The following is a 12,334-nucleotide window of genomic DNA, read 5'->3' as shown; positions in this document are numbered from 1 at the left end:
TCGTGAACCTGTTTGTCTGTTACGTACAGGTCTGGTGTGCAGTGTTCTGGCATGGGGTGTTGTGTAGTATATAGCTTACGAATTGCAAGTTTCAATAATGTGTTTCCTGACTACGATGTGTTTCTCAACACCCCCACACCCCAAATTTCCCCCTTGATGTCATCCCCAATGTCTCCCACCATGTTTCCCACCAGTTCAGATGTGGGGTATGTAGCATCTGACAGTCTTTTCGACATTCCACACTACACCGCTTTCGCCTAATACACAGTGTGCAGTGTTTTCGAAAATGCGCTCTAACGCCTCAATGACGCATTTCCGGACCCATGTTCATATAACATTATTTCATCGTCTCCATGTGAGGAATATGTCCCCCAGTTTTGACATATATTTATGTTACACCCTGTGTATATATATATATACAGGGTGACTGGTAATTAGATGTATTCCCTGAAAGGGGTTAAAGTAGAGACAATTTGCAATAAATTTGACCATATGATACTCCGTCCGAAAATTAGTAGTTTTCGAGATAATCGAATTTCAATTGTTTTTTTAAAAAATGACAATTTTCCACATAAAAAGATGAATTGAGAAGAAACTGCTTATTGTATGGAACTTATTTCAGCGTTTTCTGATAGCTAACAAATAAGTGGTTCGTTTTAAAAAAAGTTTTTTCCCAAATAACAATCACATGTAAGTACCGGGTGGGTCTAAACTTACAAGTGATGATAAAAAATTGCACTCTTAGTTTACTTGGCAACGTATTAATAACAAAAATGGTATGACAAGAAGCGTACAAATTACTTAAATTACTTCCTTGTGACATCTGCTATCCAACAAGGTACAAATGTTGCTAACATTCACATTTGTGTACAAGAAATAATACTTCATTCATCTTCATGTGAATGGAATCAATGAACAATACAATTAAAGAACATTACACGTCTTGCTCAAAGTGGGCACCTCCGTTACGAATGCAGGCACGGAGGTTTTTACGGACATTTGGTCTCTTAACTCGTGATGTGATGGTGTCCTTGATGTGTTGACCAGCTGATAAGATCCTCTCCCTGAGCTCTTCTTGCGAGTTTACCGGTGTCTTGTCATGTGGCTCCAAATGTAAAAGCCCAACCCTGTGGCCGAGTGGTTAGCACATCGCGCTGCGACGCCAAGGGTCCCGGGTTTGAATCCCGGTCGGGCTTGGTTGTTTGTGAATGTCCATTCATCAATTTCATCATTTCATCACTCATCCCCATCTTCGCAAATTAGCCAAGAGGCACAAAACGCGAAGTAAAATAAACTAAATCAATCAATCAATCAATCAAATCCAAATGTAAAAGTCGGAAGGCGTCAAATCGGGGGATCGAGCCGGCCAGGGAATCGGGCCGACTCGGCCAATCCATTTCTTTGAGTAATTTTTATCCAGCCACTGTCGCACGCCCAGGCAGAAGTATTGATGGGCGTCATCAACAATCATTTGATCGAGCCATTTTTCCTGCCCAAAATCTTAAATGGCATCACTTATGAACATTTTCTGAGGAACGGGATGGCAATGTTGTTGGAGGATGTGCCTCTAGCTACAAGACGTGACATGATTTATCAGCATGATGACTGCCCAGCTCGATCCCCCGATCGATTTGACGCCTTGCGACTTTTACATTTGGAGCCACATGACAAGACACCGGTAAACTAGCAAGAAGAGCTCAGGGAGAGGATCTTATCAGCTGGTCAACACATCAAGGACACCATCACATCACGAGTTAAGAGACCAAATGTCCGTAAAAACCTCCGTGCCTGCATTCGTAATGGAGGTGCCCACTTTGAGCAAGACGTGTAATGTTCTTTAATTGTATTGTTCATTGATTCCATTCACATGAAGATGAATGAAGTATTATTTCTTGTACACAAATGTGAATGTTAGCAACATTTGTACTTTGTTGGATAGCAGATGTCACAAGGAAGTAATTTAAGTAATTTGTACGCTTCTTGTCATACCATTTTTGTTATTAATACGTTGCGAAGTAAACTAAGAGTGCAATTTTTTATCATCACTTGTAAGTTTAGACCCACCCGGTACTTACATGTGATTGTTATTTGGGAAAAACTTTTTTTTAAACGAACCACTTATTTGTTAGCTATCAGAAAACGCTGAAATATGTTCCATACAGTAAGCAGTTTTTTTCTCAATTCATCTTTTTATGTGGAAAATTGTCATTTTTTAAAAAAACAATTGAAATTCGATTATCTCGAAAACTACTAATTTTCGTACGGGGTATCATATGGTCAAATTTATTGCAAATTGTCTCTACTTTAACCCCTTTCAGGGAATACATCTAATTACCAGTCACCCTGTATATATAATATATATATATATATATATATATATATATATATATATATATATATATATATATATATATATAATATATATTATCTATTACCCTTGGTAATATTATTACCAGGAATGATCTGGCGATGCTTGGTGTTGTAATAGGAGTAAATAAAAATTCTACAGGTTGACGATTTTGGAAAGAACCAGATATTGTAAGTTGTGAAACAATCTGGGCATATACATACAGTATACTGGTGGAGATTTGATGAAATGTAGGCAGTGTTGTAGAAATTATTATATTGAGGGAAAAAGTTGTTTGCGGACACAATTGATGGTGATAATGATTTGGCGAAGTTCTTGATGTATAAAGTGCTAACTGATAAATATTGTTCACAATTCAAATCCACCTATATTTAAGAAGAAAAATTATTCCTGGAATTGTCATTAGCTTCAGACAATGAAAGATATGTAAATAATGAAATGAAAACTAATTTTTGTGTTCACATAAACCAAGTTGAATTGATTTATTCGCGATTTAATTCAAGATTTATATCACGTGATCTTTTAAAAAAATAACTGATTTAAATAAATAATTCATAGAAAAATATACATAAGAATTTTGTAGATATCAGAATCACTTTTAGTGTAAGTACATTAATATCGTAATCATTTAATGGTGTTTATTAGACTCTAAGAAAGGAAGAGAAAGGAAACAAAATATATATTTTGCAAAGAGGTGAAGCTCATACGAAAGGAAATGTAATATTAAACTCTTGATTTAAGATAAGATTCAATACTTTTTATGGGCAAAAAATAGCAAACATTTTGTGTAGAATAATAAGAAAATACTAACCATGTTAAACCGTAAATAGTGTCATTACGATTACTCTGTAAATAAACATGGCAGATGATATCATGCAAACTCTCATTTAAAAAAAAATGTCTAAAATTCAGATACAAAGACTGCAAAAATATTTTAAGTTACAATTATATAGTACTCCAGAGTGTTTTATTTGCTCTGTAAGAAAAGTTACTGAAATTTTTATTATTAACACACTCAAGCATTTCGATAGTAGTTCATATATACAGTACCAGAAATAGAAAAATGTATATTTATATTAATTTTCTTATTTGCTTTAATCAAACTGTTCAAATATTTTGCAGGGCCGTTTACCAGAAAAAGCCTTTCTAAGAAAAACATATATTTATATGTATGGTGTCAAAAAGTGTCAAAAACCATACAAGCAATTTGAAGCGTGATTTTTAAAAATGTCAAATAAATCGATTTGATTTAAAAAAAATGATTTAACTTTTAAAAAATCATCAAGAATATTTTTTTAAATAAAAATCATGATTTTTATCTACTCTGACATAAACAATCCAATTTCAACAAAAATGAGAAAAGTTTGCAAGCAGGATCCACCCATAGCACTTAATTCAGAGCATTTCTTAGCTTGTCCTGATTTATGGAAAAAGACAAGTCTCTGAATAAAAACTGCTGTACAGAATTTGGTATCCTTTTATTTAGAAGCACCACGCATATGAGTAGTTTTCCCTATATTTTAGGCTTCCTCCATATTGACAGGACAAGAAAACTAATCATATTTTTGTGACTTTGTCAAGATAACGAGGTAAACAAAGTTATAATACAAAAGTGTGTATAATGACAATTTTTTCAGATATTAATGCTAAATAAAAACATAATGGAATGAATGTGAATAACTTTTCCCACAATTCATTGCGCCATATTTCTGCAAAAAGATCAGATCATTGAAAACATGCCGAGTTAGTATTATGCGCATGGCCTTTACGGAAGTGATTCAGAGTTTGATTGTTGTGATCATATGAAAAAAATGTTCTTTCAATATTTTCCTAAGACTTACAGAAAAAGTGAAAATCGTGTAAAGTGTTTAAATGTTATCGCTGTAACAAGGGTTCTCGTACACTTTCCTTAACACACAAGATTATGTCTGCCACATTTCTTCCCAGAGTGCAATGTGTCATGACGTCAAGTTCAGTACCATCCACTGAAATTAATAAGAGGAAAAAGAAAATATATATATATATATATATATTGTGCGAAAACAAAATATAAAAATTATTAATTTATGAGCCATAATATGTCGTTAAACATGTGATCAGATCTTTTATTCTGTGTTAACTAATAACAATTATTCAAATTCAAGAAGAATTAAAGCTATACATTGAAGTCAAAAGGGACACCAAAATAGTTTCTGTAACTATAAAGTTGCGTGCAAGTGCTAAAAATCAGACATCTCTTGGAAACATCAATTAAACATCAGGCACATTTTCCGTGACAAATTTTAAATGAATTTACATTTTCACAATAGATTCGATTTTTTTAAAATATTTTCTAAACACGTTCAATTATAATTCTCTAAACAGAATTCAAGAATAAACAACAGATATTTTATCATACGGTTTCAAATGTTTCTGAACATTGTCTATAATACAGGGTGTCCACCATGAGACTCCAACACTTTAAACAAATATAGTTGAAAGGAAAATTTGTGTACAATCATTACTCTGCATGAAAATAATTATGCAACTCACAAAGTTTCCAATGTAACTCACAAAACTCACAAAATTCAGTTCAGTGCAATAGCAAACGACCGCCTGTGGTAGCACGAGGAATATCTAACTTGCTGTCTTTAAGAACAGCCCTCGTCTATGTTTTCACGCTACCTAACTAACTACCTCTAGAGTTTCTTAAAGCCGAAGGTCCATCGCTTCAGCAACACAGGCCTTCCATCTTTCCCTATCTTGAGCAAGATCTGTATACTCCTTTCCATCCCTGCCGATGTCCTTTAGGTCCATCTCAACTTTATCCCTCCATCTTTGCCTTGGCCTTCCTACAGGTCTCTTACCATCAGGTTTCCCAACAAAAATCCTGTGAACTCTTCTTTCCTCTCCCATTCGTGCCACATGGCCTGCCCACCTAAGTCTTATTGATTTAATTATTCTAATAATATCTGGACATGAATACACATAATGTATTTCTAAATTATGTAACCTTCTCCACTCACGTGTCTCCTCGTCCCTTTTTGGTCCAAATATTTTCCTAAGGATCTTATTTTCAAATACTCTCAAATTATGTCCCTCTTTCAATGAAAGGGACAAAGTTTCACATCCATAGAATACTACAGGCAAAATTACTGTTTTGTATATTTTAACTTTTAATTTCTTAGATATTAAACGAGAAGAAAATGTTTATGAAGAGAAAAGTAACATGCATTTTCTGAATTAAGCCTGCTTTTTATTTCCTCTTTAATATAATTTTCATTTGTTAGTATTACTCTTAAGTACTTGAATTTGGATGAATTCTTATCAATAATTAGGCTTTCATTAATACCTAACACTTGGTTTCGGCCTGTAATCATTTATTTAGTTTTCTCTTTGCTAACTTTCAAACCTATCTCGTTAGCTGCTTTGAAAAATATTTTATCATATTCTTAATGGTATTTATATCTTCCCCTAATAAGTTTACATCATCTGCATATGCTAACAACTGAGTAAGACTGTTTAATTTTAGTCCTTCGTTAGTTTCTTTTACATTCCTAACAGCATATTCTAAGGCAAAATTAAAGAGCAATGGAGATAATGCAACTCTTTGTTTTAACCCATCATGAATTGAAAATTTGTCAGACAAATTAATACCCACACGAATTTTACTTTCTATTTCTCTGGTGCATACTTTTGTCATATTAACAAGCTTCTTAGGTATTCCAAACTCGACTAATATATTATATAGTTTATCTCTTTTGATGTTTTCACGCTACAATTTCAAAAAATGATCACACAACTTCTTTATAGTCTTGAATGTCGGAGGGTCCTTATTATACACATGACAGCTTTGTCACACTTGAATAATGGATTTTAATTTTGTATACCACCACACAACCTGTGCACGCTCGTTTGGAATTTTAGAAACAATTTGTTGTTTTAGCGCTACAGTGGTTCTAGCGCGCACTATAATATTAACACGGAAACTTTTCGAGGTTCTTTTCCTGCTCCTATTGGAATCGTTGAAAAAAATATAAACTTTCAAAATGCTGAGGTATCGCGGTGAACACGCTGTACGTACATTCATATACGTATCTTATCTAATTGAATCGGCAGTCAAGATCAAAGTAAATTGCCATAGAGATTTATAGATTTACTCCCGTAGACGTCTTCGTGGGTCTTGTATTTACTAAAAAAAATATCAACCTTAAAAGTAGATAACAAGACACTTTTGAGCAAAGCATGAGATATTTGAAGTAACTTTTGAGTCAGATTAGAACAAAGGCTACAAGAAATGTGTGCAAATGATGAGAAATAATTTCAGTTGCTCGGATTTCACTATAAATTGCAGATCAAGTCTAAAATTTGTTCATCATAATTATATTTTTTTGTCCTCCTCCGTGGCCATGCGGTCTAAGGCGCTGTGCTTTGGGCTCCGACTGCGGGACGGCATGGGTTCGAGTCCGCCTGGGTTCAGTCTCTGGCTTCTCGGCCTGTGTATAGGACCGGACGCAACTCACCATCGTGAGGAAATTGGGGAGGTACGAGTGAGTAGCTTAACCTGCTCAAAAAAATATCCTATAACGGCTGAGGGTTCGACGTTCTGATCCCAAGTCACCCCATTACCGGTTGAAGAACTTCACACCTCTAGGTAGGATTGTGGGAGGGAGACTGGCAGTCGGGAGATAGACCAAGGCCCTTACAGTTCTGTTGAGCCACGGGTTATTAATTATATTTTTTATTTGTTTTCAGACACTAAATTTAATATACTGCAAGACACAGTTCTTGAAATGAGGACAATATCAAGGTAAGTAATACATAATATGGTTCATTGTGGATAGATACATGCAGTTACATAAAACATAGAATTTCTCCTTTGAATACACCTTGTCCCATAAAGATATTTGACAACTTGTAATTAACAAAGAGGAATGTACTTTGTTGTAGGTGATTCACCAACGCATAAAGTTTTTTTTGGTAGGTATTGAATAAGATGGTGCACCACCACACTGAGCCTTAGACGTGAGAGATGTCCTGGACTTGACATTTCCAGCACGTTGGATTAGAAGAGATGGTCAAATTGCCTGGCCTCCTAGATCCCCTGACATTACACCCCTGGACTTCTTTTGTGGGGCTGTGTCAAAGACACAGTGTACCACGTCCGTCATTGATCTTGATGATTTGAAGGCCTGAAGAAGGATTGCGATTGCCACAGTTGGCAGAGATATGCTACGGAGGGTATGGGCAGAGTTGGAATTTCGATGAGATGTACGCGCCACCAGAGAGGTTTGCATGTTGAAGCAGTAATACACAATAAAACTCCATGCGTTGGTAAATGGAATGAGGCATGGTGTGTTTCATTATGTCAATTGCAAGTTGTTCGGATTGACATCAAAGTTGTAAAGTACCTTTAGGGACACCCTGTATAACATTTGTGAGTATGAAGTTTAATCATTCTATTTACCACAAGCGTACGCAGGATCATTTTTCTGGCGCAAGAGGCTGGAATTGTAAAAGTGGGTATCACATAGATGCGTTTTGGATAGAGCCAGGATACAGTACAAAATGTTTATTTTTCAACCCTTGTTTTCAAAGTAGTTCAAAACAAAATCGGCAACCGGGGGGGGGGGGGTCATTTTAAGGGGAGCTTGCATTAACCAATTTGGGTTTTCCCGACTTATTTACTACGTTCATTTGGAAGGGGTTATTTTCTCAAAATTCCCCTGCGTACGCCAGTACCATTTACATATTAATAACATACCGACGTTTTGAGTGGATTAAATATAGATTAAATTAAAAAAAGTGACATATTTTGCTTCAATTGCAATGTGTTTTTAAACTTTTACCTGAGGGTATATATACGTATATATATATACATGCATATATAATCCTGATTCTGTGTTCATAGTAAAGATTTTACCAATGTTTGAAAAGACTTTGTAATTATTTCATTGAGAAATGGTACAACCTTTTGATAAAAGCAGGAAAACCCATTTTTCAGTAACCCCCATTCGCTTAAGCAGATACAAATTATAACATATTCCTATCTTCATTTATATTGTAGATGTTGCATATTCTCTACCTTACTAATAAAAATATGTTAAGAGTAATCATAAATTTTGAATTCCTGTGAGACAGACAATATTTTGAGAACAAGAAGAAACAGAGAACTTAAACATTTAATTGGAATAGGTATAAGAGATTAATTTGCCCAAAGCAAATAAGGAAGACGTTCAAAATATAGTACATCTTTAGTGTTCTATTGTTTGTCAACTATTATCTAGTGCTACTACTTTTACATATGATAACATTATGTTTCAAGAGACTACGTTTTCAGGTAAACAAAATTACTTCTATCTGTGACGGGAGTCCAACCTAAGACTGGTCTTAGCCTAACTACAAACCTTGTTGGCTAATTATATTGAATTATAGTGTCAGTTATAGCTAGCGGATACCTATTGAGTGTCATTGTATCTTTGACCTGTTTTGTTCTTGTCTGAATGTTACCGAATTCTAGCAGTTCTGCTGGCACTTTAGTTTAGTAGTGAACTATGGTGCGTTTCATACTCCTGGTATGGTTTGATTTGTATTCCAGCATGTGTTGGGTTTCTCTACACAGATTCTGATATTTTTTCCGGATCCATTCACTAGGACATTTGTGAATGGTAGGAATATGTTATATTAATTTTTTCATAGTGAACCTTATTAATGGGCTAATACTTTTCAATGCGTGGGCTCGATGTGATTATATTATGAACTTATCATATATGTGGCTAAATAATGTTTTAGGTTTTCGTCGTGAAGTAGTTGGTTAGCAGGCCTCCTCGATGGAGTAGTGGCTAACGTTATCGTCGTGTAATTAAGTGGTCGCCGGTTCGATACCCGGTAGGGGTCTATAATGGTAAGGATTCCACTTTGAACTGCACTTCCAATCCAGAGAAGCCTGCTTATATGTGCATAAAGTGTCCTTAAAAACAAATTTAATCAAAAAAACAAGCGGATTTGTAGAAAATCACAGATATGTTCGATCTCCACCAACAGGAGAGGAAAATTTACCTGCATACGAGAGAAGATGTGTAATGAAACTTAGTGTTAGAAGTAAAAAAGGACTAGACTATAATGTCAGGAGAAGCACTATTAATTTGTGTTCCGAAATCATGTAAAACTTTTTACTCATAGTCGCAGTTCTGTTTAACGAAGTTAACACATTACGTTACACACACACACACACACACATACGAAGCTAGTAGTCCACACAGACACATGTAAATTTATTTTCTGAGTCATAAGTAACGGTCCATTTTAAATAGAATACGTGGTAGTTGTTCCGTGAATTGTTCTAGTTACTACAGTTTCGAATTTTTTGTGTTAATGAATATGTACGTGACGTAAATTGGGTTTTTGGGCCTATCATTTATATATGCTTCAATATAATTGCGCATGTTTTATGACGTATATTATTTGTATTTCAAATCTCCTTTTTTCCATGCAGGGCTTCGAATTGTGATCGAAAACTTACTGATTTACAATCAGAAGTATTGACTCTAAAAAGCAAGATGGAAGGAATAGAGAACAACCTAAGCACTATTTCAGAACTATTGCGAGCTTCTCTCGACTCTGGAGCAGAAGAGGTAGGAATAAGTTGATATTTGTTTCGGTACTATTTAATTATCTGGTTGTCCTAATTAATCCATGCTTGTGTTCCAACATCATTTCCAACGTCATCGGCTGGAAAAAGACGCACCACCAGCATTATGGCTCAAGGATTTGTCACATGCTCGCATGGGTAAAAACATAGTAAATATTTGGAACGGTGACTAACAGATGAAAGCACTATGGAAAGAGTGGATTTCGTCTCGCTTAAATGATGTAAATAAGACAAAGGGAAGATGAAACTAGACGTATGTATTGTTAATATATAATTGAGGCTTGATTTGTGGTAATAAGACAATAATGAATTATGAAAAATGGAAAAAGAATAAATGATAACATTAATAATCACATACGTTATGACAGAAGATTAAAGAAGTCGGGAAACGTTTTCTGATTTAGGTCTTTACTCTCAAGGTTGGGGAGGAAATTTCTCACCTGAGTTTTTGGTTGTTTTCCCCTGGTTGCGCCAAGATAGACGAAGATAGACGTCGATATACCTTCAAATATACAGGTAATGGACAAAATAATATGAACACCTTGGTTTGCAAAGGCCTATATACGCCGTCGTGGAAAAGGAACAACACTCAGCAGAGATTTCAACCATCTAGTGGCGATGAAAGCAAACATATGAGTCTATCAGAAGCTGGTGTGAGAGTTGCATGCGAGCAGTCAGCTATCCGTCAAATGCAGGTATGTCCGACCTTTCAGACTTCAAAAGAGGCATGATCATAGGAGCCCGCCTGGCTGGAGCATCTGTGACAAAAACAGCTACACTTGTTGGTGTAGCACGGAGCACAGTGTCAACTGTTCTGACAGCCTACAGACAACATGGAAAGACAACGTCTGCAAAGGAGAATAGTGGGCGAAAAACAAAGTTATCCAACAGGGATCGACGTGTGTTGAAGCGAATAGTGACTCGAAAGCACAAGACAACACTGTCGAAGATAACCGCAGAGATGAACAATCACCTCCAGGACCCTGTATCAACGAAAACCATTCAAAGGAAGCTGCATTCTGTGAACATTCATGGCAGAGTTGCCATCCCCAAACCGTTGGTGACTCCACGTAATGCAGTGACACGAAGAAGGTGGTGCCAAGAGCACAAGAATTGGACACAGCGGCAATGGGAACATGTGATATGGTCAGACGAATCGTCTTTCACATTATTTCAGACCACAGGACGTGTTTATGTGTGGAGAACTCCTGCTGAATCATTTGATATTGACTGCTTAGTGCCTACCGTGAAACATGGTGGGGGGTCTGTGATGGTTTGGGGGGCTATATCTTGGAATGGTGTTGGCCCACTTGTCGTCCTGCGTGGGAGAATCAACGCAGAGAAGTACTGCACCATCCTCGGAGACCACCTCCATCCCATGGTTCAGACTTTGTTTCCCGATGCATGCCCCATCTTCCAAGATGATAACGCCGCTATTCACACTGCTAGGTGCGTTGATGCATGGTTTGATGAGCACAGTGATGAGGTAGAACATCTCATCTGGTGTCCACAGTCCCCCGATCTTAACATCATTGAGCCTTTGTGGGGTATTTTGGAGGCCAAAGAGCGTAATCGGTTTCCACCTCCAATGACACTTTCGGAACTTGAGACTGTTTTGTGCGAGGAGTGGCTACGTATTCCAGTTCACACTGTACAGGACCTTTATTTGTCTATCCCACGTAGGATACAAGCTGTCATTCAGGCAAGGGGGGCCCAATCCCCTACTAATACAAATTGTCTGCAATTGCATTGGTGTTCATATTATTTTGTCCATTACCTGTATATATGTGTATAAATATATAGACATCTTAAATATGATTACGTGTATCAGATAAATGTAATTTAAGAATACAAAAATATACGGTGTATTGTACTCTCAGTAGTAAGTTAAATTTGTCGTTTCCTCTCATTCTTTAAGTTTATTATTCAGTTTTAGTTACCCTGAGTATCTCATGTTTTACCCTGGCCTAAGCCGGAGTGTGCTACTCTCGGGACGTGGCCGATTCAACCAGAGGATTTACTGCAAAATAATTGATGCAAGATTCAAAATAATTTAGTTAAGAGATAAATATTAAGATGCTCTTTCATTTCTATACTTCAAAATAAATAAAGTCCCTTCTCGATAGCATAGTGGTAACTCTGTCGAATCACGTGGTTCTGGTTTCTCACAAGGTACAGTGGTTTTTGTCTTACGTTAAACTTGGCCAAATCTTGATTCATTTATAGAAACATATTGAAGACTTCACTACGACAAGTGAAAAATAATGTGTTTTTTTTTGTTTCTAGAGTCTTGGTTTTAGCGCTTTGAGCATAAATTTAATTGCTATATTTTGTTC

At 36.1% G+C, this 12,334-nt stretch overlaps 1 protein-coding gene across 1 annotated transcript in view; it reads left to right on the top strand.

The window, feature by feature from the left end:
• Positions 1-12,334, top strand: part of LOC145981343 (microfibril-associated glycoprotein 4-like) — an 86,414-nt gene that overhangs the window by 29,052 nt on the left and 45,028 nt on the right. Inside the window, exons 3-4 of the mRNA XM_083114566.1 lie at positions 7,103-7,157; positions 9,843-9,981. Of these exons, the coding sequence (XP_082970692.1) occupies positions 7,141-7,157; positions 9,843-9,981 (156 nt within the window). The 5' untranslated portion in view covers positions 7,103-7,140. The remainder of the gene's footprint in view (positions 1-7,102; positions 7,158-9,842; positions 9,982-12,334) is intronic.

Source organism: Lepisma saccharinum, chromosome 29 (genome assembly GCF_977018435.1).
Source record: "Lepisma saccharinum chromosome 29, izLepSacc3.1, whole genome shotgun sequence".
Classification (NCBI taxonomy): domain Eukaryota; kingdom Metazoa; phylum Arthropoda; class Insecta; order Zygentoma; family Lepismatidae; genus Lepisma; species Lepisma saccharinum.
Note: the sequence above shows the minus strand (reverse complement) of the source record. Positions and strands in the feature narration are given on the sequence as shown.